At 38.0% G+C, this 27,575-nt stretch overlaps 2 protein-coding genes across 5 annotated transcripts in view; one reads left to right on the forward strand and one right to left on the reverse strand.

The window, feature by feature from the left end:
* LOC125032090 (non-histone protein 10-like) overlaps positions 1–3,247 on the forward strand; it is a 7,977-nt gene extending 4,730 nt beyond the window's left edge. The window contains exons 3-6 of one of the 2 annotated variants that reach the window (XM_047623076.1): positions 536–635; positions 771–836; positions 2,237–2,431; positions 2,969–3,247. In XM_047623076.1, the coding sequence (XP_047479032.1) occupies positions 536–635; positions 771–836; positions 2,237–2,431; positions 2,969–3,049 (442 nt within the window). In that variant the 3' untranslated portion in view covers positions 3,050–3,247. The remainder of the gene's footprint in view (positions 1–535; positions 636–770; positions 837–2,236; positions 2,432–2,968) is intronic. The other variant, XM_047623077.1, reaches the window with a different exon arrangement.
* Positions 3,120–16,733, reverse strand: LOC125032089 (DISP complex protein LRCH3-like). Of its 3 annotated transcripts, none has more exons than XM_047623075.1 (6): positions 16,156–16,717; positions 15,048–15,167; positions 12,780–13,253; positions 12,475–12,612; positions 12,246–12,323; positions 3,120–4,800 (listed from the first exon to the last, which is right to left on the reverse strand). In XM_047623075.1, the coding sequence occupies exons 1-6, from the start codon at positions 16,393–16,395 to the stop codon at positions 4,666–4,668; spliced, it is 1,185 nt and encodes a 394-aa protein (XP_047479031.1). In that variant the 5' UTR covers positions 16,396–16,717; the 3' UTR covers positions 3,120–4,665. The 3 variants fall into 3 exon arrangements, with proteins under 3 accessions (XP_047479031.1, XP_047479030.1, XP_047479029.1); XM_047623073.1 differs by lacking the exon at positions 3,120–4,800 and adding an exon at positions 8,673–10,022 and having other exon boundaries at positions 16,156–16,730; XM_047623074.1 differs by lacking the exons at positions 3,120–4,800; positions 15,048–15,167 and adding an exon at positions 8,670–10,022 and having other exon boundaries at positions 16,156–16,733.
* Positions 16,734–27,575: the final 10,842 nt, after the last annotated feature.

The following is a 27,575-nucleotide window of genomic DNA, read 5'->3' on the forward strand; positions in this document are numbered from 1 at the left end:
TCTCTCTCTCTCTGTCTCTCTCTCTCTCTCTCTCTCTCTCTCTGTCTCTCTCTCTCTCTGTCTCTCTCTCTCTCTGTCTCTCTCTCTCTCTCTCTCTCTCTCTGTCTCTCTCTCTCTCTCTCTCTCTCTCTCTCTGTCTCTCTCTCTCTCTCTCTCTCTCTGTCTCTCTCTCTCTCTCTCTCTCTGTCTCTCTCTCTCTCTCTCTCTCTCTCTGTCTCTCTCTCTCTCTCTCTGTCTCTCTCTCTCTCTCTCTCTCTCTCTCTCTCTCTCTGTCTCTCTCTCTCTCTCTCTCTCTCTCTCTGTCTCTCTCTCTCTCTCTCTCTGTCTCTCTCTCTCTCTCTCTCTCTCTCTCTCTCTCTCTCTCTCTCTCTCTCTCTCTCTCTCTCTCTCTCTCTCTCTCTCTCTCTCTCTCTCTCTCTCTCTCTCTCTCTCTCTCTCTTTGTGTTTGAATCACAAGCAAATATCATTCTTGATGATTATGTAATGGAAATTCCTAAAATCTTATCCTTTTTCAGTTTCCCTGCTCTTTCCGCAGGTTTCTAATGGAGGAGTTGGATAAACGTGGAGATAATTACAGAAGTTTGCCCTTGACCATTGCTATTGATGAAGAGGAAAAGTCCTTTGCACTGCCTCAGGTAAGGGTTTATGGTCACTCAACAGTGTGATTTAAAATACCTGTTGTGATAGAGCTGTGATATTGTGGAAATGAGAACTACTAGTTTGGTTATGTTATTTTGGGAGAAAAAAAACAAAGTCATGTTATTTCTCAGACTTCAAGCTTGCCTGCTCTTGGGAGACCAAGAAGTAACAGCACAGTATCCAGTGGGAAACGTCAGGTAGGCTTTATTGAATTGGTTTGTTGACTTCATCCTGCTTATTTTCGTAGATGTTGGCTCAGCTAATTAATTATCTTAAGGGGATCTACCTCTAGTTCCATCTTGAATGTGTTAATACGATTGCAATGGATATTGGTACTTGTGTATAGTGCTGTAGGAGATGGAGTGGTGCCTGACAGATGAAAATCAAACATTTGGTTCCGAATTTACGAAACAGAGTTAGGTCCAGCTAGATACCAATAGTCAATATCAAAACATGGCTACTTTCTCTATTTCAGTCACCTCACAGACCATGTCTCTTGAATTTGATATAAAAAAACCATTAATAATGTCTTTTACGAATTATGCCTATTTTTGTTCTTATTTTTTTCTTTTTGCCAACATTCAAGAGAAGCTTTACAAGTAGATTTTTTTTTTTTTTTAATCATTTTGCAGAACTTCATAAAAACTTTCCAGCATTAAATAAATCAATTTTATACAGCTAATAAAAAGCAAATCTCTCAACATCAAATTTTAGAAAAGTAGATTTCAAAATTTCCAAAGTTTTCAGTTTTCATTCAATTGTGAGCATATACTTTGTTTATTTTGTTCTTGTCTTTATTTAGAAAAGGTATGAATGAGAATGAATATCTTAACAGTGCAAGAGATGCATTTGACCAGCATCGATTATATATTCATTATGTATTTCTGATGGAGATATAGACAAATCAGGGTCAAATACATCCCTTGCACTGTGTAGAGATTCATTTTTATTCAAACCTTTCCACATTTGTCACAATAACCTTTTTTTCTTGTAGAGTTTTTATTGTTGTTGTTGAAGGAAGATATTTATGCCACATTTTTTTCACTGCTGCAACTCAACAAAGGGGAAAAGTAGTAACATGGCTTGCTATTGGAAACTTATAGGCAGAGTACCATATGTGTTCAAAGATTTTACCAGAAAGCACCAGCAAAATGTATTTTTTCTGTTTTGAATGTGTTTCAATGAACCACAAGTTGTCATTGCCCGATGACCTATGAGTTTGAAATACATTAAAATACACTAAAATTTGACCAATTTACAAATGACATTTGGCAGCAATATTTTACAGGCTTCTAAAGAGATATGATATGACTTTTCCAATATATAAAATTTTGTCAGGAAAAAAAAGTATTTGTCAGTGTTAGCTATTGTTGTAGGCAGATCCCATGCTTAAAGTAAATTTTGTTTTGTACCTCACATAATTGCGACTTTAAATTGCTTAGTTGACAGTCATAAAATTAGGGTTTGGGATTACTTATAAATATAATTTAAGAACTACAACCAAAACAAGGATATATCCTCATACTGTCTCTAACATCAATCTGAATTTCTGATTTGAGGCACTAGAGAACAAATTTCATAACTTTCGTCACTGCAGGTCAAACGTGAGAAAGTGGAACGTGACCCAAGTGCTCCTAAGAGACCAAGTAGTGCATTCCTACAGTTTTGTCAAGACCAGAGGGAGACCACTTCTGCACAGCACCTCCAGCAGACAGGAAGGCCTGTGGATAAGAAGCAGTTGACAAAACTTCTTACTGCTAGATGGAGTTCCCTTGGGGAAGATGACAAGAAGGTAAAATGGGCAGTATTATTTGTTTATTAGCTTTAAAAATTTAATACCGATTGTATATCACACTAAGATGTATTGGCTTGTCAGAAGAACATTTAATAACTAGTCAGTCATTTGCACTAGGATGAAATGAATTCTTTTCCCTTTCCTTTTCATGCTGAAGGCATTCAGAAAAGTCCATAATCACTTTGCAGTAGATGCAACTCTTTGTCACAGTTGGCTTTTCCAATCAAAACAATAACAGTCTAGTTGTTTTGTCTCTTCAAATGAAACTGATATATTTTTTTTTTATAATTTCATTGAGAGATTATGTCAGTTACATGTGATATATAAAAAAAAAATAGTAATAATAACAATTATAATATACTGTCCTTTAATCTGGTTTTTACTTTCTGTTTATGCCAAAAGGAGTGACCAGAGGTAAGATGATGCAAGATTGAACCAGAGCAAAAGAAATGGCCTTTCACATGTATATTGTTCCATATTTTGACTGTCTTATCAGTGTGATTACATATGTTGATGTATATATTTTCCTTGCAGGTTTACATAGACAGGTTTGAGAGGGACAAAGAGCAATATTCAGAAGAGAGGCGCCTGTATGAGAGTAGGAAGATGGAATAGCATTCTGACCCTTTCTCCTCCTCCTCCTCTTTTTTCACTTTTGGTAAATAGGATAAAAATAGATTGTAAGTATGGTTTCTTTGGTGAATATTTATTTCCTATATACATTCATCTACAAACACAGCTTCGTCTACACATTTTACAGTAAATGGAAGTTGAGCTGAATGAAACCTTTAATATAATGAATCAAGATGAAAACTTGTTTGAATTTTCCCCCATAAATATATATATATGATGTATACATTCCTATTGTCCAACATGAAAATGATAATTAAATGCTGAACACGCAAAGCTAAAAGGCATAGTACAAAAAAAGGAGAAATATATCAGAAACATTGAAAAAAGGTGTAATGGAAATATTTGTTTTTTAAGTACCAGTGTCCTTTCCCCCCCCCCCCCCCCCCCCCTACTTTTTGTAAAAATATATTGCACTTTTTATCCAGCATATAATGGATATTATAAACATGAATAAATATTTGTCTATTTTTTTTTTATTATTTTTTAAATTTTTATAGATTACTCCAACCTTTGCACATATTCATCTTCTGTTATATGGGCAGTAAAATGAAAAGAAAACCAATTAATTAGTTCTTGTGATATAATATTAAGTATTTCAACAATTATATAATGATGGCAAGATCAGTCTTTCTTCTGAAAATTCTTTAATATTTTTATAACAATGTATTAATGCCCATTTCAACTTCAGAGATGGATAATCAAAACAATATATTATTGTCACTGACAGTAAATGTCCGAGTAAAATCTAAACAATTCCAAAATAAAAATGGGGTACTACAACATGCAATATTTTTTTCGTAAACATTTAAAAATCAAGCTAAAAATTGGAAACTCCAAATACAGAAATGAAAATTGAAGAACCATGGACTAGGTCATCATTTTAGCACAACCCACACAATGGACACTTTCTGAACACTTTTATTTTCTGTCTCTCTCTCTCTCTCTCTACATAAAATGGCATAAATAGTGAGCAAATTTCATTCAGTACTTCTGACAGTAACAGACAGCTTATGAGTATGATGCTGAGAGAGCTGTGTAAAGATAAAAATATATATATAACATGACTAAAGGAACAGTTTAAAAGCACACAATAGCTTTATAGTATAAAATTTACTTAGGAATGATTTGATGACCTTGAAGTGAGCAAAAAAGGTCATGGATGATTATGAAAAAAAAAAAAAATTCTTAAAAAAAAGAACAAACCTTACAGTTTCTTCCTAAAAAAAAATAATAATAATAATTTACAACAGCACAGAGTATTCGCTGATAATAACAAATTGCCTTTGGCTTGAATAATGACAGTACAAGGGAAGCACATTTTTTCCTTCTCGTCAAAACAGCAAACTGCACAAGCCTTGAATGCAGCGATCTGTTCAAGTCTCTTTCATAACAGACATATAGAAGAACAAAAGAATGCTTTATGTGGCAGGAATATTATCCTCTGAAAAAGAGTTGGCCCCGTAATGGAGGGGAAATGAGAAAGAAGAATCTATCTACATCCTGTCCATTTCACTTTATACACAGAAAAAACTGCAATCTGCAAGTCTGACAGGACATGATAATACTGGGGGTTGCAGAGGAGCTCAGGAGAGGGGCTGTCATACTGGGGTCTGATTTCTTGGTGACATGGGTGCATGGCGTCCCTGGTAGAACTGAAGCAATCTTTCAACAGTTATGGCCACTCGCACTGTCCCTCTCTCTTCCAAAATGTCATGTGCACTGCAGGTGTACTCCTGTGGAAGAATATTAAATGCATAAATATACTCCCACACTTAAAATAAAGGGGCACTTTAATTAATTCATAACTCTTACTCTGCCCATAGAAAAGAATTGAACCTACATCATTAATGGGAATTCACAATTAATAATTTATTTTTTAAAATATAAGACAAGAATTTTGCTCAGCATAATAAATACTTACTTAATCTGTTAGGAATTTAATACTATTGGTGTTAGAATTACACATGTTGGTCACATTTTTTTATTATTCATACATCACAAAGTCCATTACACTTGTTAAATATTGGTGATTACAAACTTTCTTCAATAATGATGACTATCAAATTCCTGTCCCATGAATTTCACTCTAAATTAAGATCCATTACAAGACTGTATAGGCACATCAGTCTCACTTTTAACAACTCTCCAGCTCAAAATCATGTGCAATATATATGTATATATATAAGTTCTACAGAATTATGTGCACCTGGAACATGAGAGATGAATACTTAGAATTCATATAAGCAATATGACAAAAGTGTTCCTTCAAAAAAAGAAAGAAAAACATATACATCTGGTAGCAGATCCAATGAGCATAACTTCTGTCCCATTAATATTTTGATAGTTATATTATATGACTTAATCAGCCTTCAAAAATATTTAAACCCAGATTTGCACCTGCTACCAAAAATGTGAGCTACCTAGAATTTAAAAAAAAAAGTACTATTGGGTCAATAATGGATGCCAATACTGACATGAAATTTCAATTAATTTACACCTTAGAAATATTTTTGTTCAATATCATTTGGTGAAATATTCTCTGAAATGCGACACTTCACATTTTCATGAAGAAAATTAATTGAAATTTCATGTCATAGCAAAAAAGCAACCCTATTAAGTACAAAGGCATATATAATATATATGAATTGAGCCAGCTATGACTAGTGCAAGTGCCTTAACTTTGCAATGAAATGGTAAGCATTTGTTAAGCTGCATTTAATCCTTTTATGAAAATCATCATTCAAATGCTATTCAGATGCTTTCAAACAAATATATATACTCAAAAGAGAAAAATCATCCCTTGCATAAAGTTCATTAAATAAAATCAATCATAAGACTGTTCATCACACTTTTAATCAATTTCTATCCATAGTGAGAGAACAGTCACCACTAAGTACACTTCAAGACACACTCGTAATCCAACTTACAGAAAGTGTCACAAGTTCTTTTCTCAGGAAGGCAAAATGTGGCGAAATAAGTTCAACAAGTGGAAGTGAAGTGCTTGGTCTTTAGACGGTAACAGTGGGCTTCATATCCTAAGCACCTTTATGGATATTTATGTTCTGGGACTAGACTTCCTTGGCTCACACAAGGAGTATACACTTTATAAATAACTAAAAGTTTACACTGATAATATCACAGGAAAAATTCTTTATATCATTTAGCTGCATATATTGCAATTTCGATTTGATACAAAGATCCTTCAGTTTTATTTTTTTCCAAAGACTAAATACTAAGCAAAAAAAAAAATTCTTTTCATATTATTTTATAATAAACTTAATAAATATACATGCCAATCTTTATATATATGATTTAGAATTAGTAATAAATTTCTTTATTCTGATATGAAAATGTGTCATGGATCATGTGTCAATCAGATCATAAGTTCCTGAAGCAATTAAGTCAGAAAGAATGTTTATATAGCATATCAAAAAGGGATTTATTTACAAATAGGCACACTCATACTGACTAAAAACCATGGACAGCATGAAATCCGTCCTGCAGTGAAAGGCTAGGGAGGTGGGAGGAGGGGGATGAGGAACTTAGCTTGACACATAACAGTGCATTGCAAGGAATCAAAACACATTAATGAAAAAGCTTGTGTTCAAAGAATTAGTCTGGAAGAGAGAGCAACTAGTCTCTACAGCTGATGGCATGCATTTTGGATCACTGCATCATGGAACAGAAAAGATTGAATTCACTCACTTTAACAGAGCTTTTAAGGCAATCAAATATAGTGAACTCTCATCTTATTTCTTTTTAGAGCCCTGTTTTCATTTTCTGTCCTCAATTATAAATAGTGCAACTAAATCAGTCAATCTATATTGGAAACTTTGATTTTTTTTTCCTAATATAAAATTAACATAATCCTAGAGTTTTAAAGTAGTACAGCATTACCTTTACTAAATGCATTTCTTTGAACTGATAATGCACATATCTTAAAAGCCAGGATTTACTATTCTACTGGCCTATATTTCTTGATTTTGTATCATTAAATAACTATAATATGGACACTTTTACTACTCCTAAATTTTGGACAATATTGGAATGTCAGAATCATACAACGTAATACAATAATGTCATAAACAAGGCAAAATGTCTCCAGCCGGATGTTTAGATCCATATTTAAAAAAAAGCCTTTTTGTTTCATTTCAGTTGCTTTGCAATGCTATAAAAGTTACTGTAAAATATATTTGCAATTTTAAAATATTTTCTATTTTGTTTTCACAAAATATGTGGCATTGCCTATATGTTCTTACACACAAGTAAACTGCCTCACATTCTTACATACATATGCATACTTTCATACACACACACACACAGCCATAAGAAGACATTTTTCCAACTCTTTTACTTCATGGACAATTCACATTCAGAGTAAACAAAAAAAAAAAAGTTCTAACAGTAAAATTTTATACTGTTACTTCTCAGTAAATTACTCATTCTTCATCTATAAACATAAATGGAACTTTCCACATAAAACACACCCAATGACAATACACTGTGTGAAGCAGTAAGTTCATCCTTGCTGGAAAAAGTTGACACCTAGGGGTAAACTTGGCATTAAATGGAGGTGAGAAAATATGTACTACAATTACATATTCTTAACATTATATCTTATCAAAGCTGTATTTTCCAATGCATATTAGCAGAAGCCAAATAGAAAGCTGGAATGTTGATGTAAACACTTCTTAGTTATCAGTAAACAATATCACCAGGACCTGCAGTATCATTAGGGAAGCGATTCACACATTCATTCTCTCTCTCACGTCTCTCCCTCACCAAACGATATATCAGATCTTTTCCGCCTACCACAAAAATCATAAATGAAAAAAAGGAAAATAATGCAATCCAATTTTTTCCAGATCTACAATTTCCAACTACCAACCTGAACAGAGATTCAATTAAATCAATTTAGAGCATGTTATATATGACAGAGAATTACTTCACTAACTATCTACTTTCCCATCATCCTGGTTTCTCTAGCTTTTCTATCATTCAATATATTATTTACATAAATTCAAACTTACGAAATAAACTACAAACTGTCTATTTTCATAACTGAATAAATAGTAACATAAATTCATTACAACAACACATAACACACATAGTGATATATGAAATCTTTAATAAATATAAGTGTGTGTGTGTGTGTGTGTGTGTGTGTGTGTGTGTGTGTGTGTGTGTGTGTGTGTGTGTGTGTGTGTGTGTGTGTGTGTGTGTGTGTGTGTGTGTGTATATGTGTGTGTATGTATGTATATGTGTGTGTGTGTGTGTGTGTGTGTGTGTGTGTGTGTGTGTGTGTGTGTGTGTGTGTGTGTGTGTGTGTGTGTGTGTGTGTGTGTGTGTGTGTGTGTGTGTGTGTGTGTGTGTTTGTTTGTTTTAATGCCTCTTATGTCTGTTTCTCAATGTGTTTGTGTGTGTGTGAATGTAAAGGTGATATCTGTGAAAAAAAAGTAAAGGAGAAAGGAGAAAAAAAGATAACAAACAGAAGAGAGAAAGGAAAATCAAGAAGGTGGAGAGAAAAAAGAGGAGGAAAGGGGCAAAGGGAGAGGAGAGATAAGAGAAAATATTAAAAAAAAAAAAAAAGGGAGATAAGATGACATAGATACCATCAAAAAGAGAAGAGATGAGAAACAAGGAAACAAAGGAAAAATATGGTGAAGAAAGGTGCATAAACAAATCAAAAGAAAAGATATTAGAAAAAGAGAGGAAAGGGTAAAGGTGCATCTCTCAGCATGAATAATTGTATATTTCATTGTGGAAGTTGGTAAATTTTTCAGTATTTTTCTTGAGTGCACGACTTTCCTGTCCACTGATCTGAAGAACTGTCGTCTCATTAAAAGATCACTCAGACTCACCTTTCAAAAAATAACAAAGCACTTTTGTTAACCTGAAGTGGAATTACACTTCACGAATTCAAGACATGCTCTATGGAAATGCACTGGGGATATGTATATACAGGAGCAGAGTGGTGCAAGATACTGCATTAGTATCTACTCAGCCAGAAACAAGGAACAAGAAAGAAAATAGAAAAGAAAGTATAGTATGACAGGAAAGCAAAGGTTAATGAACCAAGTGTATGTAGTAGAAATAGTAACCTTTTTTTGACAGAAATGCTATATGCTGAGGCGCATTATTAATCATTTCAGAAAGATCCATGTAATTCCCCACGCTTTACTTTATTTCACTTAGAATCAGGAAACCTGATTAGAGATAAGAGGTAGATATATAAACTAAAGCTGTAAATGCTCTCAAAATAAACCTGAGACATATAAACAAATAACATTTCAGATACCAAACAGGCAAGAGCAGAGCAGAATAAAGGGTATCCATGCTGTAAAATATCAGAATTTCACCAATCTCTGCCAAAAAGAGTCTTGTAAAATTAAACAGATAACTGCAATTTTCATGCACAGTTACAAGTATTTTAGCCAGAGATGGAGGGACAATGTCCTTTTTCCTTAACAATATGTTTTCAGATTCAATATTTCTTAATCCATATAAGCAACTGAAATAAAGCAAGGCCTATGCAATACAGTACCATTAATAGAAAAAATCTTTATAAAAAATTAATGAATGATTACTTTCATTACTTTCTTTTCTCATTTCTTTCATGTATGGGAAGACTGTGGCTCTAATCATCTGGAGGAGGATACAAATACAGTAACACAAGAGTGGATAGGAAAATACACAGCAGCGCATTGGACAAGAAACGCTGGTCGGCTGCCTGGTACGGCTGTGAATGCACTGTAGTCTCGCTGTCCCCTTGAGAGGTCAGGGATTCCTCAAGGATGGCCACAGGAGGGGCATGAGGATCAGGCTGATCCACAACCATGCCATTATACTTGGTTAATGACAGGGACTCAGAGGGGTTGACAAAGGAGCGGACAGTTGTTAGCACACGCTCAGGGTCAAAATGGGTTACGATATCGTCGCATGCACACACGCGCGCCTGTAAAGAGACACCAACGCCGAAGTGAGACGGAGGGGGAAATCCTTTGCAACACAAGCTCAAGTGGGGGGCCTCTCACCTCTACAGAAATACCCCAGGCACCAAAGAAAGCCAAAAACTAAAGAATTATTTATTTATCTTCCTCTTTTATACAGTATTAGTCCCACTCTCCACTATTTCATGCTCTGATAAGTGTTATTCAAGTAGTTATCCCAACCCTCCACTTGAGTGCATGCAGAAAGTGACAAAAACCAAGAATCCTTCCTCCCTGCAGTGAGATATAATAAATAAAAAAACAATGGGGTTTTGAAGATGAAGCTACATTCACCTTTAAAAGAATAGCCTGCCATTGTGAGGTGCTTTGAGTGCCATGCTGGGTAACCCCCAATAACCTCTTTCATTCTTAGCATTTTGTTTTTTTAAAGCTTTCAGTTTATATACATTCCTAGCAGTTATTTCCCCCCTTACCCCAAACAGAAAATCAAAAGAAAAACTGAACAGAGGAAAACAGAAATAAGAAGCTTGTCCATAAGTAGACATCCAAACTGCCATGCACTAGCCTTAAAAAAAAAAAAAAAAAGAGAGAGAGAACAAAAACAAAATAAAACAATCCTAGAAATCAAACGCTACATATGTACCCTACTCCATATCGGAAGCTTTTTCTTTTTCCCAAAGCATTGCACCCCTACTCCCACCCATGGTTAGTAGATCTATATACTTCTCTAAGATAAAGACGGGTATTTTCTTTCCATGTTTTTTTTTCTCTTTAACCTTTTTTTTGTGTGTGTGGAAAGTAGGAAAATAAATGGAAGGTAGGCATGACACCAATCTGAGTCCCGTACTGGTGCTTGAACATCAATGGATAAGGTGATATAATACAAAAGTGAAGAATGCTGCGTATCTCACCTAACCAACCTTGTGTACTGTAATATCTAGGCCTCAATTAAAGCTATTTACAATAGTCTTGATAAACATACCTTAAAGAAAAGAAAAGAAAAAAGGAACAAAAGCAAAATAAAAAAAATAAACAAAATAACATAAAACAAAAACACAAAATATAAAGTAGACATAAAACAAGAAAAGCCAGCAAAATAAAGCAAAAAAGCAAATAAAGAAATTAAAACAGAGAACTGTGCAGCCTACACTTCAAGGAGAAGTCAGGAAACCAATATGTACAAGACACTGGAAAGTGACAGTTCCACAACCTAGTCGTGTTTCAGTGTTTGTGCATTTGTATAGTCCTTTGGGTAAATGCATACACTTACCATAAATTTGTATAATGTTTACAAATATACATTCAGGTAAGTAATAACATATATTCCATACACATCTTACATGCATATACATCAATAAAATTTCCCATCTTGTACAGTATTTGACAATATCAAACAGATGCACATTTCGGAAAATGAAACTAATCCCTATATGTAATATGATTCTTTAAAATAAAAACACTAAGATCATAATTTCAACAATAAACTGCACCTTCTCCTCTGTCACATTCAGCTTTTGAGTAAAAGACTAGAACATTTCTATGCATTTCACTATGTACATTCTTTGCAACAAAGCAAACATTAATAATGAAATATGTTTCTCATTACTGCTAATGCTACAGTGACAAAATATATCTTTGGAAATCTTTAAGGAAAAGAGACTTTATTTATTGATACACTAACTGTCATCATCATAATTTCTTGAACATGAACTTGTTATTCAGTTAATATCCATTGTATAAAAGTTATTTTATAATTCATGTTTAATCACCTTCACACTCTGCCTCAAACAGTTTTACATCATTAACAATATCTATGATGAAAGATACAAAACTGGCTTCAAAGCAAAAAATAAAAAATAAAAAACATTATGCCCAAGGCCCCTACTTTAGCTTCCTAACCCCACCATCATTTTTCTTTCACTTATCATATACTGTTTGCACTGACAGTCTTCTTTCTTGTTTTTGTTAGGTCCCATAATATTCTTACTCATGTTTATTACAATTCTATATATAATCTTTCAACATAATATTATATGGCCAACTTTTACCATTCTTTTCTATATTCTTTGCCTTCAATACTTCTCCTAGAAACATATGCTGTACAAATTGCAACTAAAAAACACACAAAAAAGGGGGGAAAGAATAAAAAAAAAAAAAAAAATACAGTTGAAAAGAAAAGAAGGAATAAATAACCAAACAAATACAGACAAAGCAAAAATGTTACTTACATCTTCTACTCCGATTTTCCGGCAAGCTTCAAGGAAGTTTTCAACATTCAACCTACATTTAGCTATTGTCAATTTTGGCTGAAATGAAGAATAAAATATACTGGTGAAAACATATACAAAAACATATTGATTAAACAATGCAAATCATCCAATTTCTAAAGCTATACCACAGGATTTTTTTTTTTTTTTAATAGACATAATAAAGAATGCAGTCACTGCTTAGCCTTACCACCGCCGGAGACGGAACATGGATAGAAGAAACAGATCTCGGGCGGACATGGTTGGCTAGGTGGCAGAGCACAACGCCATCCATCAAGGCAGCAGAGAGGTCAGCTGGCAAAGACACTTTTAATCTGCTTTCAATTATCTGCAAAGTATACATGATTTACCTGTTAATTAACTCTAAAAGAAGATTTATGTCACCTAATACTGTACATTTACTATTCACTTGATCTGCTAGATTTTTCTAGTATCTCTCTTGGTCCACCTTCAAATTTCAAATCAGATGCACATCTAGAACGACTCAAAACCTACATTTCTTAAATTTTCTATCAACTGCTTCTCATGCTGCTGTTTCTCCATCTCCCGTCTGTAGGTGAAGTTCAGATGAGCAGGAGAGGAATCAGGATCAAAGGGCCTACCACCTCCACTCCTCTTTCGAGCCTTGACTGTGCTTGGCGTCTTGGGCAGCGAGCCATTACTACCCCTGTTTGCGTACGTACTCGCATGTGGGGTGCTGGGCTGGGAAGTGCTCTGGTGGGTTGCGCTGGGATATGGGTTGGCCATATTATTACTGCTCGTGAATGGTGTACTAGAGGCTTGAGGAGCACTTATGGGGTAACTAACATTTTGGCTGGTGTACGGACTAGATGAGAAGCTGGCATGTGGCACATTGTGTTGTAGGTGTGAGGAGCTGGAGGAGACTTGGGGATAAGAAGGCCCATCCCCAGAGTCAAAGCTGACATCAGGGGAGTTGGAGGCTGAACCCTTGCTTGGGCTAACACGAGACTGGAAGAGATAGGAATAAAAAAAATTAGTAATGAAACTATAATCTCCTGGCATGCACTTGTTATATATCAAAACTTATATAAAATACTTACATGAAAAATTTAGGCAAATAAAGGTGCATATAAATGAAAAGAAAACTTTATGTGCACCACACTTCAAATTATACAATTTGAAATACATACAAATCTTCTATCCAACTACAAGGATTTTCTTTATCATTCTGAATCCATGCAATTCATGCTTGCAACATCCTGTTGCACATCATTCTCCTATATTCAATACTGATGGAATGCAAACATCTACAAAAAAGCATTCCTTAGGAAACACTATTCATTATAAAAGTGATACAAACCATTGATAAACTCCACAATAAAAAAGTAACTTTGTCTCCACCATCTACAATCTTCAGAATTTCTCCTTTTCCCTTACAAGACACGCAATCCTCTTTTGAGTAACTTGCCGACAGTTAGAGAGGCGCAAACCGTAACTCTGCAAAGCAACCGTCAGACATGCTTCCGATGCCAAGTAGGAGTAGTACCGGTCTAAGTACCTTGACAATCCACAGCACAGTACGAACACTAGTGTATCTACATATCTGTGTAAATTCCACATTGAGAAATAACTATTTACAAAATAAATAAAATAAAAAAATATAAACGAACAGATTCTGATGACCAATCTCCACTTTTTGCTCTGACTGCCTCTCGAAGCTCTTCTCTATCTCTTGCCTATATGTTGGCTTTAATGTATCTCTTAGTAATAACTATAACATACTTTACATGGATATTTCCACTGAATTTCAAATGGCATCCCCTTAACAAATCTCTCAGATAAACCTAAATGGAAATACTATGCAACTCTCAATTCAGTCAAACATTTCTAACAATTAAGTAATATAATTGAAAACCATTGGTTTTATTGCTTTTGAACAAATACAATATATAACATAAACATGTACATCAACCTGTCTTCATGCACAATATAAATCATTCTTTATTCACAAAATATAATTTTCTTAATAATAAGCATTAACTGTAATACCGAGTTTACTCTGACAAAAATGAGAGAATTAAAAGGATGCCAGTTATTTTTTTATGAATTAACCAATAATCAACAACTTGAATGACTATAAAAAGGTGTGAATATTCATATCCCTTGAACCGAGTCACATAAAAGCAACAAGTCCCATATTATCAATCAGCAGAAGTTGGTCTTCCTCTGTAACTGAAGCAACAAAGCTAAGAGGTAAATGCACTTGGTTCTTGCTATTTCTCCACTCACAGCTGTCGATCCGAAGGCCATCGGCCTCACCTTTATATATAACAACACAGCTTCCTTTTGTAAATTCTTGACATCAGTCCTTGTTGCTATTCCTCGACTGATGCGTTTTGGCCGTGGTGTCCTCTGAGCTTCATGTTTTTTCTCTATTTCCCTCTAAATACATGGTGAAAATCTTAAAAGGTCTTATACATACGAAGAAAATCACCAATATTTTAGATCTAATAAAATTTAAAAGCCATTTTCCACTTCAGTAGGAATGCATTTGCAAAAATCTTTCCTTGTTTTGTATTTTCTATCATCTACAACTCCAAAGTTTTCTTCCAGGAATGGGAGGAAGAAAGAAAAAAAAGTAAACCCAATTCTTCACACTCTACACTAATTATCCCACAAAACATTAGTAAGAAAACAGAGAAAGAAAAATAGAAGGATGTAAAAAAAATTATATATAATGATATTTCAAACCCAAAGCCTCCTCCTCCAACCAAACCAACAGTTGAGGACAAAGAACCTCACCTTAACATATGACAACACTGCTTCCTTCTGAATGTTCTTGACATCGGCACGTGTCATATCCTCCCGACTAAGGTCTTGCGGTCGCGGTTGGCTTGGCAACCTTTGTGAATACCCATCAAGCTGCAAGCACATTACTTACTGAAGCATTTTATAACATCACACCCTTTTTGTGTGTGTGCGTGGGGGGTCAGGTAGATAGAGACCCAAACTAGACTTCCAATCTTTCAGGTCCTTGGTTCTACACCTTTCTAGCTATCATTTTACGAAGCTTTTAAAATCAAATATTTTGCTATGCTACATAAATAAATAAAAGATTCCATACTTTAACATTCCTTTAAGAGAGCAACATTTATAGAATTTGCATTCAGGGAAAAACTGTAAAACCTTTCCATTGAGGTCTTGACATTTAGGACATGTGCTTCAGTCAAATTGTTTATTACCATTCAATGCTGCATCTACAGCCTATGGTGAAAACACAGGGTGCAAACATGTATCTAACTTATCTAATGTTATGTATTTTTATAATATGATGCACTTTAATAATTCATTCCAAATGCAACATCAAAGAGCAATACATGTTTCAAGATGCACTGTTGCTGTCTTTTATTTTCCATGCAGATTAACTATAAAAACACAATTAGAGGACACATCAGTTCCATTCAGAAAAGAAAAACAATGTGTAACTAGTATGGAAGAAAATTAAATCAGGATTCACAATCAAAATATTCTACTTCAGGATACAGAGGAGCAACAAACAGGTTTTCCTGTTAAAAAAAGATTATTGGGAACACACATGCTCTACACAGAATGCATCCTTGTTTTTATGCCTTTATTATTAATTAGTATCAGCTACTATAATCTGTACTGTGCAAAGAATACTGATGGTAAAACTTTGAGATACTTATATCATATTGCCCTCTAAAAGTGCATCCAACTTACTTGTGCAAATAATGTTACACAACAATCAAGATGAATATACTGTGCTACCCTAATACTGTAAGAAATTAATTGACAGACTTACATCCAGGTTACCTTTTCTAACAAAATTTTAAATAACGACTTCAAGACAAACCAAAATGTATGTGCAAAGACAATACATGCCACATACCCCATTACAAGGAGGTTTGGACGCCCCCATAGGATTGGGTCGAGGATAGGACGCCATCTCACTCCGGTGGGAAATATTTTCAACTGATCTGTGAGTTCCGTTTTCCGCTGTGGGGGAATTCCCTTCTGATCCCTGCCGTCTGTAGATGTTGTTGTTTTCCATCGCTCGTTTTTGCAATTTAGCTTCCACATATTCTCTGGGGATAGGGTACAAGAACATTTTTTTCTCTCTCTCTTTCATGAAATATAAACTCCTGCAATAAAATTCATAAATATCATCAACATATCCTCTTCCAAAAACATTTGCAGTTGCTAGAAAGTGTTGGGTAATCCAAATCTACCAGTACTGTGAGCTTCAAATACCCTAGCAAAATGCTAATGACTGACTATGCAATAATTCATACAGGACAGTCCACCCTTTCACTTCTGGCTTCCTCCCATTTTCAATTATCAACAAATCTGCTAAGGGGCAAAGACTATGATAGTGAGAGTGATGATGATAGTGATGAAACGGGTGATCATAATCATGATTCTGGTGATGTTGTTGATGGGTAATGATGAGTGATGAGTGATGAGTGATGATGATGAGGATAACCATGATAATATTAATATTAGACGATGACGATGATGATATGTTTTTGCCTCTAGATAGGAAGATGATGAGATGATGAGATGATGATGATGATGATGATGAAGATGAAGATAGATGAATGATGAAGATGAAGATGAAGATGAAGATGAAGATGAAGATGAAGATGAAGATGAAGATGAGATGAAGATGAAGATGAAGATAAGATGAAATGAGATGAAGATGAATGAAGATGATGATGATGATGATGATGATGATGATGATTGATGATGATGATGATGATGATGATGATGATGATGTGATGATGATGATGATGATGATGATACCATCAGGGATATCAACAATGACTATAACTAAGACTATAATGATAATATCAATAACACTAATACTATGACCTACAGATCATCTCAGGATCTATCCAACTAGTTCCTTTACGCCAATAAATCACAAAAGTTTATTCAACGTTTATTAGTTCATCTTCCTCTCCTTCTCTCCTAACACCAAAACCAAATTATCACGCGCAAACCCCTACCTTCGATGACAGACACCTGAATAATCATACGATCACACATATTCATTCACGTATAACATGACAGACATAGTAGCAATCCCAGATGGAGTGGTTAATTCTTCACATATATGTTAGTAGCTAAGGAGCGGTTTTGTCTCTATGTTTGCTGAGTATGCGGGCATGTAACGTGCTTGTAGAGACTCGGAGATCTTCTAAGATATTCGCGCGTCGGGCAGTTCTTACTCTAGACTGGCACTGGACTAATTGTTCGTCACACAGAAAGAATGAGTGTAGATGCACAGTAGTTGGTTTGCTCTATGATCGAGAGTTCTGGGCGGTGAGCCTCTACTTTGTCGTGACGTATATGGCGAGTAGAGACAGTGGTGCAGTTGAGGTAGACGAGTTAGGGGTTTTTGGAATATCTGTTGATTTCTGTATATAGTACTGTGATTTTCGCGATAGTGATGATGCTTGTGGATACGCATCGACAGTGAGGTCACTTCACGGTCTCTCTCTTGCGTCTCATCTCTCTGAGGTGGAGAGAGCTCCAGCGCACTCAACTAGTCACATTTAATTTTGATTAGGAGATTTTGAGAGATTAAATAGTTTTGGAGTGGTCACATGGAATCATTTTGGTGAGAATAGTTTATAGTGAGGATCTCTGACCTGTGTTGTGAGAGCAAGATGATGAGGTGCAGAGAGTGATGACACATCTCTGAGGTGATGGGAGTAAGACGGTGGTTTAAGGCAGTCACGATGAACAGGTGCAACTGGTGCGAGCGCATGTTTAGGCGCATCGAGGGGAACGCGAGGGTAGAGTGACTGTGACATTTTATAGACTGTGGCACAAGAGTGGATATACACATACATGTGGCAAGAGTGACTCTGACATGTGTGGTGACTAACACTGACGTAGCAGATAGCTGACATGAGAACATATACAAAGGGGTAGAGTATATGTATTAGTAATGTTGGTATGGGAGGTTTGGGGAGGTAATTTGTGTTTAGAACACGAGTGACTAAGGATGCGAGGGCAGCTATCACATGGACAGATGTGTAGTAATGGGGCGTACTTAGCAGCACTGTTCTAAGTACGTTATTATGTAGTTGACAGTGTAGGTGTACACACAGGATAGTGGTTGCATAGAGAGATAGCATGATGCTAACACATACTAGTGTCAAATCAAAACTTCATTAGTGTCAATATCTAGGGGGGTTTTTTCGTGTATGTGATGGGATGTGGGGGAGATGACGTGGAGGAAAGGGCTGCAGGTAGAGGACTGCACATGGAATTATTGAGTGAGCGAGCACTTTTGTACACGAGAGTGAAGACTATGGACAAGTGGGTGATATTCTGGGGAGGACACACTTTGAGATTATGGACACGGTGAGAACAGTTCATTGACGAGCTAGCAGACACATCTTGACATTGGAGTGGGGGTGAACGAAGCTATGGATTGAGTAGAGTGTATTAGGTTGAGTGATTTCTAGAACACACTGCGAGTGCATGTAATGTACAGGACAGAGACTACATTTACTCTGAGTGTATTGAGAGAGGACTCACCACATTTTCTTTCTCTATGATGGTGATGATGGATAACTGACACAGCACATGGACAACTGTTCGGAGAGTGCTCACATGGCACACTGACGTGGGAGGACGGGGGGAGATCACAGGTATGGCGTCGGGTTGTCTATGTTGGAGAGACTACTTGATAGTGTCAATAGGGATGCACATTGTGGGGTAGACATGGATAGGAGTGGAGCGAGAAACGACTTGCGAGTGGATAGGGGTTGTGTGGGACGTGGGACACGATCAAGTGATTAGTGGGTGTGTTGGTGTTGTGTTGGACATTAGGACGCGATTGGGCGCGTGGGAGATGGGGGTTGGGTGGGGGGAGAGGGGGGTATTGTGTGGAACGCAGGGGGGGGAGGAGGGGGAGGGGAGGAGGGGAGTGGAGGATGAGGAGGGGAGAATAGACGCAATTATGGAATTTGTGATAAATGTGGGAGTTTATATTGATTGGAATATACTTAGTCATGCAATATGGAGATAATAAAGAGATAAAGGAATGGGGTGGTTGTGTGATGTGGTGGGGGGTGAGGTTAGAGCAGTGGTGTGAGACGAGACTACACATAGTAAAGTTTGAGTGACTCTTGCTCGTTAGGAGGAGTTTATGACGATTGAGAGAGACATTCGGGTTCCGCTGATTACGAGACTGGATTGCTAGCGCTCTCTTAGAAGGTGTGTTGTGGGGGGGTTTTAAGTGTGACGAGGATAATGAGGTGTCCATTGTCTTCATGCAGGACCATTGTAGAGAGTGAGAACAATGAGTTAATGGTGAGGTCGACAGGGTTGGTTGATGGGGGTTTTATTGGTTTGTGGTTATGATTATATGTTGAGACGTGGAGTTGTGTTGTTCGAGTGACGGGGACAGGAGTATCTTGATGGTAACATCTCTATAGTGAGTCTTTGGGGACATGATGATGATAGGTCTGAGAGATCGTGACGATGGGTGTGACGCGAGTGGTATGGTAGTGTTGGGGAGTAGGGAGATGGAGAGAGCTATCTGGTGTTAGGCTATGAGACAGTACAGGAGAGGCGTCTATCGGTCTAACACGGTTGTGACGAGGAGAGTGAATAACTGTACGACATGTGACACAGTGAGTAAACTATGGTCTGGTGTTCGGGACTCTAGGCTAACAAGGATCACACGTTGCGATGAGATCGGAGGATGAAGACAGGTGTCACACTGCTCGAAGCGTAGGGCGGATTGCAGATTGGCAGGGTACACATGCTTGGTGTACGCAAAGAACACTTCGAGAGACTGAGCGAACACAGTGACCGTATTTATCATGGGCAATGTATAGGTAGCGGTGATGGACAAGATTACGGAGAGGGGTGTATTCATGTGTTGGTTGTACACACAGTCTGGAGAGTGGGGGAGTGTGATCAATGGGACGTATGTAAAGTTACTGGTCTGGTTACTGGGGAGATGTAGTCTCTATATCTGGATTGTGGATTATTGACATTTGAACATTTGTTGAGGGGGGTGGTGAGTGGTGTGTATGTGTAAGTTGGTGCTCTGGGGCGATGTTACTGTATATGGTTGTGTGGGATGGAAAACTCAAGCACGGGTAAGCAGCAGGTGATGTGCATACGTGTTGGCGAACAGTGAGTGTTTCACAGTGATCACTATGATTCTTTGAGAGTTACGTAGAATAGGTAGTTGTGATCACGTTGATGATAACACTTTGGAGTAGTTGAGCGGTAACACAGATTTTGTACAATGGGGAACAGAGGGTCGTGTAGGTGGAGCTGGACCACTCGGATGGATACATTTGCGAGAGAGGAATAATCATTCTGGTTACAAAGAGGTGCGATGTATGAGAGTTACAGGATCGTATGTGTGAGTTAGGTTACACTGGTCATGTCGATGGCGCAACATTATTAGGATGACGATATAGACACACTTGTAGGACAAAAACAAGGGTGATGGAGAGTCAGTGAGATATGAGGAGGCGTGAATCTTGTGGATTTGGCAGTTTGAGGTAGAGATGAGTGTGGTGGTAGATAGGGAGGTGAAGTACACACATTGACAGCATGACAGGTGTGGGGTGCTGTTGATCAGGGAATAGTATTATGTGATCAGTGCACAAGACTTGGGTATAACAGTGCCGAATGACGATGTTTGAAGTTATCGTCGCGCAGGTGAAGATGGAAATAGGAGCTGGGGAGGACATGACACTAGTGTCTACGGGAGATATTGTATATATGATAAATTTTGTGCGACTACATGTGAGCACTGTGTTGGACAGAAGCAGTTATGTCTCTTATCAGGTGCTTGTGGGGATGAGCGTCTGTAGGTTGTGGAGAGCACAATCATATAGATCAGTATGTATGATTAGGGTATGTCGTGGGTAGCGAAGGTACGTGTCTCTTATAGTCTATTTTGTGAAAGAGGTGGGTATATGTTGAGGTGTGAGGATGTGTGTAGACAGCGGCAAACATTCAAGACTTTGTGCATAGACATAGTAGGGAAGTGGTGTCTTGAATGATGTGTATGCATAGGGTTTAGAGGACACTAGTGAGTGAATAGAGTATGAGTCGAGACAGAAGAGGTGGATATGAAGAGGTTAAACAGGTGTACTGTTTTTGGAATGGGGTAAGGTGGGGATTTAGAAGTGTTTAAGGGTAAGAGATGTTTGTTAGATTTCTGAGTGTGTACAATACAACGTCATGGAACAAGAGCGTATACAGAGAGTGATGGGTGGCGTTCACACAGTGAACAGGAGTATATGGCGAAATGGGGCACATGGTAGTGCAACTTAGGCGTTAGGGAGCATACGTGGTGTTGTGGAGGATACGGGGAATGTAGGACTGTATCTTGGTGATGACCAGTACAGTAAACAACTGTATATAGCAACGAGGAGGAGGTGCGAGATTATGAAGGGGGTGTGTTCCATGCGGTGAAGAAAGGAGGTGTGTCTGGGTCTAGGGTGTATTTATGACTTGATCATGAGGTCTACAAGATAGTCGGGGCACTAGTGAGTCTGTGGACTACATGGGAAGGATGGCGAGAGGGGCTGTGATTTGATTAGCTTGAGTAGTTGTGGACATATTACAGTTTTATTGATTTAGGAGATTCTTAAATATAGACTTAGTGCGTATGATTTACACTCTACAGAGAGTGGGTACATATGAGGTCAGTATCACTTAAGTGGGTGACACAATAAAGTGGCCATACCAAATTGGGAGGGTTGGGATGAGGAGTTTGGGTTGACACACATACACACACAATCATGATAGGTCTGGGTCTACATTAGTGTGAGTGAGGGGGGGACAGCACATGAGTAAAATCTGGTGAGGCGAGTAGTGGGATTAGAGGCGGACAGGAGAGTGCCGTAGGAGAAAGATGCGGTTTCGAAGAACGATCTGGAGGCACGAGAGGAACAACACGGATGGATGATGCACTGGGTACTAAAATGAGTGGAGGATATCAAGAAAGAAATGGCATGACACACTGAGGAGACGGGTGCAGGATCGGAAATGGTCTAAGTAGAAAAGCAGGCACACGACACGACACAGAGAGAAGGGAACCCTACATAGAGGTACGTATACAAGCGGGGTGCCACTGATGACAATGGTAAAGATGAGTGACAGGAGGGAGTATACGATTGATACACAGCAGTCTGGAGAGCTTTTGGGAGGTGAGGGGTTGTCTGGGAAGTCTTTATTTAGTTGAGTCTATCTGAGGTAATCTCGGTAGATGATCATGTCTTGTGATACAGGGAGGAGGAGCAGACGGTATAATCATGGAGTCAGTACATGATGAGGTCTATGGATCATGTGTGATGGAGGACACAGGTGAAGTGTGGGTGGGGACAGCAGTCTGTGATTTGTATGAGCGCTCTAAACTTTTTCGGACAACTATCAGGACATAGGGAGGTCATCTCCTGACACATGAGGGTATTATCATACTCACCATACATATCACTAGGGAAATTAGTGGAGAACATGGGATGGGTGAGTGTGAATCTTTGGTCTATAGGGGAGGCGACTAGGAGGGACGAGAGAGGAGGAGAGCATCGAGGGAAGGTTACACAAAATAATAGGAGCAATTGTAAGATATGAGGAGTAGTGATGTGGGTGACATTGAGAGTGGAGTATACAATTGTGCTTTAATAATATGTTAGGATTATTTCTCTGGTATGAAATTGTTCTGTTATCTTGGGTCTATTGGTGTGGTGATGAGATATTGATTGGAGTATATTATTGAAATAGGTCACATACACTGTGCAGTTAGACTTTTTCAGGCTAGTGGGATAGTAGTGTAGTTAGATGGTAATGGGGAGTGTAAAGATAGTGGTGTGTGTATGATGTTGTGGCGATTCTGAGTCTTAGCAAAGCATAATCATGTTGTTTTATCTTGGTTAGAGATGTCTATTACGTGTCATATGTTTAGTGTCAGATAGGATGGCAGGTAGTTTCTAGTAGAGTTCTATGTTTATGTAGTTTTATCGATAGGTTATCTGCTTGTTCTATTGTAGTAGTGTCATATATGGTCTTTTGAGGGTGAAGAGGTATATCTCTAGGTTCTATAGGCAACAGCGAGAGGAGTAGGGACTGATTGACACTGTCGACAAGTGTGGTGGGGTGTGCGTCAGTAGAATGTGAGCTGATGAGCTATATAGAGACAGTGTTACGAGGGATTATACTTTGATTATGTCTGATATTTATTGAAGGTCTTGATTATATTTTAGTCTATACTGTGCGGTGTCTCTTTTCTCAGTAGTCGTTAGATAGTTGTTTATTGTAGGTGGTAGCAGAGGTGTGGAGAGAGTGAGGATGGTGAGTTCTGGGGTAGAATGGGATGGGCTGAGCAGAAGAGTGTATAGTGGAGGGGAGGAGAGGGAGTGTATTCATAGTTTTATTATATTGATCATGTCTTAGAGAGCTTGGTCTGATTTTGCTTGTGTAGTGTTTACAGACTAGAGGTGTATAGGGTTGTATAAGAGGACAGAAGTTAGTTATCTTATATGGATGCTGGCTGTCTCTCTCTGTGTGGATAGTTGGTGAGTAGTTGGGGGATATAGGAGTGCAGTGAGAGTATAGCTGTTAGGAGTCCAGGTTACTTGCGGTTAGGGTTGTTTGAGTTCTTGTGATACTATGTGGTATGAGAGGTGATAGTGCTTTGGATGTGTGGGGTGGATGGTATATGGGGTCATGATTGTTCATGATTACACTGTGACACACAGGTCTGGCACGTCTGACTACTTGTTTGGGAGTGGATATAGTGGGATATATTACACTATTTTCGTGTGATCATTGTGGATTGTGTGATAGCAGTCTGTGTCGGTGATCTTTGCTAGGATCGGTGCAGTGGATTGATTCTGACATTAGAGTGACTCTTACAACTTGGTAGGCACTAGTCTATACTTACATTCTTGGATTTCTAGTCTCTCGGGAGAGTAGTGTTGGTAGTGGAGTTGTGTGGATGGTGTGTGGATACTTTTGGAACGGGATGTGTTTTAGTGTAACAGGTAGATGTGGTGAGAGTACAGACACAGGTATGGTAGCGCGTCTCTCTTACACATAGGAGTTAGTGTACATTGTAGTTGTGATGCTTATGACACGTTCTGGGATATGTGTGTGTATGATTGGTGGCATGTGAGGGGTATGGGTTTATAGAGCACGAAATTTGTTGTTGTAGAAGCACGACTGTGTAGTGAAGAGATGAGTGAGGTGTGATTTGAGGCTCTTATAGATAACTGTACTAGTCTGTGTGGTAGGATGTTATGGTCAATGACTGACATTTGTTGTATGAGAGAGAGGACATGAAGTCTCGAGTTGGGTATAGTAGTTCTCTAGTACTATATTAGATGGATTTAACCTCTTAGGTTAATGTGACATTGAGTGTGGACGCATTTGTTGCGAGAGTGAGTCTAGAGCTGCACTTGGATCAGTATTCTAGATCTCTAATCACACACGTATGAGTGTGTAGGGCTGCGATGAGAGAGTATTCATATATATTAACTCGGGGGTACGACGAGTCCTCTTACATAAATAACTAAATAAAACAGAAACTCTAAAAGAGTAGGTTTGTTGGGATGAGATTGGGTTAGTGTGAAGTTGAATGATGTGTAGATTATTTGTGGTTGTTTGATTGTTGGGTAGTGGTGTTGGTTTGGTTGTTTGGGTGTCTTTTGGTAGGGTGTTGATTGAGATTTAATGGGGAGAAAGGTTTATGTTGTGGGATGATGGGATAATTTAAGTGAGTAGGTATTGTAAATAGTGGAGTTAAGATTGTTGTGGGAGGGGAGTAGAGGTTAGGGGGTTGAAAAATGGGGTTTGTTAAGTTTTGGTGGTATAGATATATATGAGAATGTAATTAAAATAGTTTTGTGGTAGGGGTGGGTTGAGGGTTTAGTATGTTGGAAGGGGGTATGGTAGTAGTGGGAGTTGTGAAGGGATGAGGATGTTGATGTTGGTTAGTGGTGGGTATTGAATTTATTGGGATTTAGGGGGGGGTGTTTGATGTATATATGGTTGGGATGGTTTTATGGGAGAGATTTGATGTCTGTTGAGTATTGGATGAATAGGTGGTGTATGGTATGGTTAGGGGTAGAATTATATTGTTGGGAAAGTTATGGGGATGGGTTGAAGGTTGAAAAAGAAAGGAATGGGGGGGAGGGGGGTTTGTTTGAAGGATATGTGTGGGGGGTTGTTGGGGTTGGGGGTATGATATATATGGTGTTTTTATATAGGTATGTAGATAATAGGTATGTTATTGTTGTTAGTATTTAGTAATGGGGAAAAAATATAGTAAGGTTGTATGGGGAGTAATTAAATAGGAAGGGGGGTAAAAGTAGATGATTTAGGGAAGGTAGTAAGATGGTAGGTGGGAATAGGAAAGTTTTGGGTGATGTGGGGGAAGTGGGAGGAGGAGTGGTGAGGTTGAGAAGGTTGTTTGGTAGTGAGGTAGAGAATTATATTTTAGGTATTGGTGTATATATTTTTTTGGTGTAGTATTTGTTTTATAGAATATATTGATTTTGGGGTTTTTTGTTGGTGGGTATTTTTTTTTAGGGGTGGTAGGTGGTTAGTGTATTGGTGGATGGGTATAGTGTGATTTTTTTGGTGGATGGGATGGGATTTATGGGGGGTAGTGTGGTTGGGGAGGGATATATGATAGTAGTAGATTATGTATTTTGATGTTATGGTATGGTTGGGATTGGGGTGTGTTTTTGGTTGAGTGGGGAGTATGATGTGAAGGGTTGGGTGGTATTGTTGTTGGGGGGTTTGAGGGGTAAAAATTTTTTGTAGATGTTTGAGTGAGTTAGGATTTTAAGGGTGTGGTTGGGGGGTGGGGGAGATGGTGTTAATGTAGGGTTGATTGTGTGTTTTGATTGGTATAATGTATGGTTTTGTAAGATGGGTTATGGGGGTGGAGAGGGGATTTTGTTTTTATGGTAGGTATGGTTGTTGTTGGAGGGGGTTTTTTGGGTAGGTAATGGGTGTTTGGTGTGGATTGGGGGAAGGATATGTGAGTGATTAGGGTGATGGGAGGTTTATTGGGGTTGTGTGTGAAGGGTGGAATGTGGTGTTAGGATTTAATTTTGGATATAAGTGATAGATTTGGATGGTTGGATTTTATGTTATTTTATTTTTTTGTGGTTTTTGATGTAAAAGTTTTTGGGAAATTGTTTTTGATAATTAGTTGTGTGTTTATTTGGTTGTTTTGGGTTTAGGTGTGTTTTGTTATATTTTATTTTGTTAATGGTTTTTTTGTTTTTTTTTGAGGAAAAATTAAATGGGGTTTACGAAGAGGTAAGTTTGAGGGTTGATTGGTGGAGGAAAGTGGGGGGCGGTTTGAGAGTGAGTGTTGTTAAAGAGATGAGGGGAAGAGGGGAAGATGGATGAGAATGAAGGGTGTTGGTGGGTAGAGAAAGAGAGGTATTTGATTGGTAGGTATTGGATGGTTGGGGTTTGGGGGGAGGGATGTGGGGTGGGGGTGGATGGTTTTGGATGGTTCGGGGATTTGGTGTTTTTTTAGTTGGTGGGGGAGGTTGAGGGGGGTATATTATGGTGGGGGAATTGGAAGATTTATTTTGATAGAGGTTTGGTGGGTGAAATTTGGAGGGGTATTGTTAAATATGTTTTTGTATTGTGGGGGGGTTGAGGGTATATGGTGGAGGGGGGATTTTTGTTTTGATGTGGGTTTTAGGTGTTTGGATTGTATTTGTTGGAATGGGGGGAGGAGATAGTGGGAGTGGTAGGGGTTTTTTTAGTGATTTGTGAGGGTAGGTGTGGGGATGGGTGTTAGAGGGGATGTGGGGGTTATATGGGGGTGTGGTGGGTGGGTGAATATGGGGGGGGTGGTGGTGGGTGTGTTATGTGTTGTGTGTGGGGTTTTTATGGGAAGGTTTTTGGTTGGGAGGTGTTTTATCTGTGTAATATGTGGGATGGTGTGTATGTCTGATGTTATTGTGGTTGGTGGTGTTTTGGTGGTTGGGGGTTGTTTGTGGTGGTATTGTGTGGTGGTTGTTTTTGTGGTTTTTTTTTTTTGTGTGTTTTTGTTGTTGTATGTTTGTTGTTGTTGTGTTGTTGTTGTTGTTGTTGGTTGCTCACTCAATACTTCTTCTAGATACAGTCATCATGAGTCATGTTCTTGTATTATTTGACTATTTCTTGTACGGTAGTGTCTTGATAGTACTTATGGTTAGAGGGACAGAGTTGAGAGTGGTATCTTATCTGGGATTGTGGTATCATACACATGCTGAATGAAGGGAGACAGTGAGGGTGGAGAGTCGTCAGGTG

Source organism: Penaeus chinensis, chromosome 14 (assembly GCF_019202785.1).
Source record: "Penaeus chinensis breed Huanghai No. 1 chromosome 14, ASM1920278v2, whole genome shotgun sequence".
NCBI classification, from domain to species: Eukaryota; Metazoa; Arthropoda; class Malacostraca; order Decapoda; family Penaeidae; genus Penaeus; species Penaeus chinensis.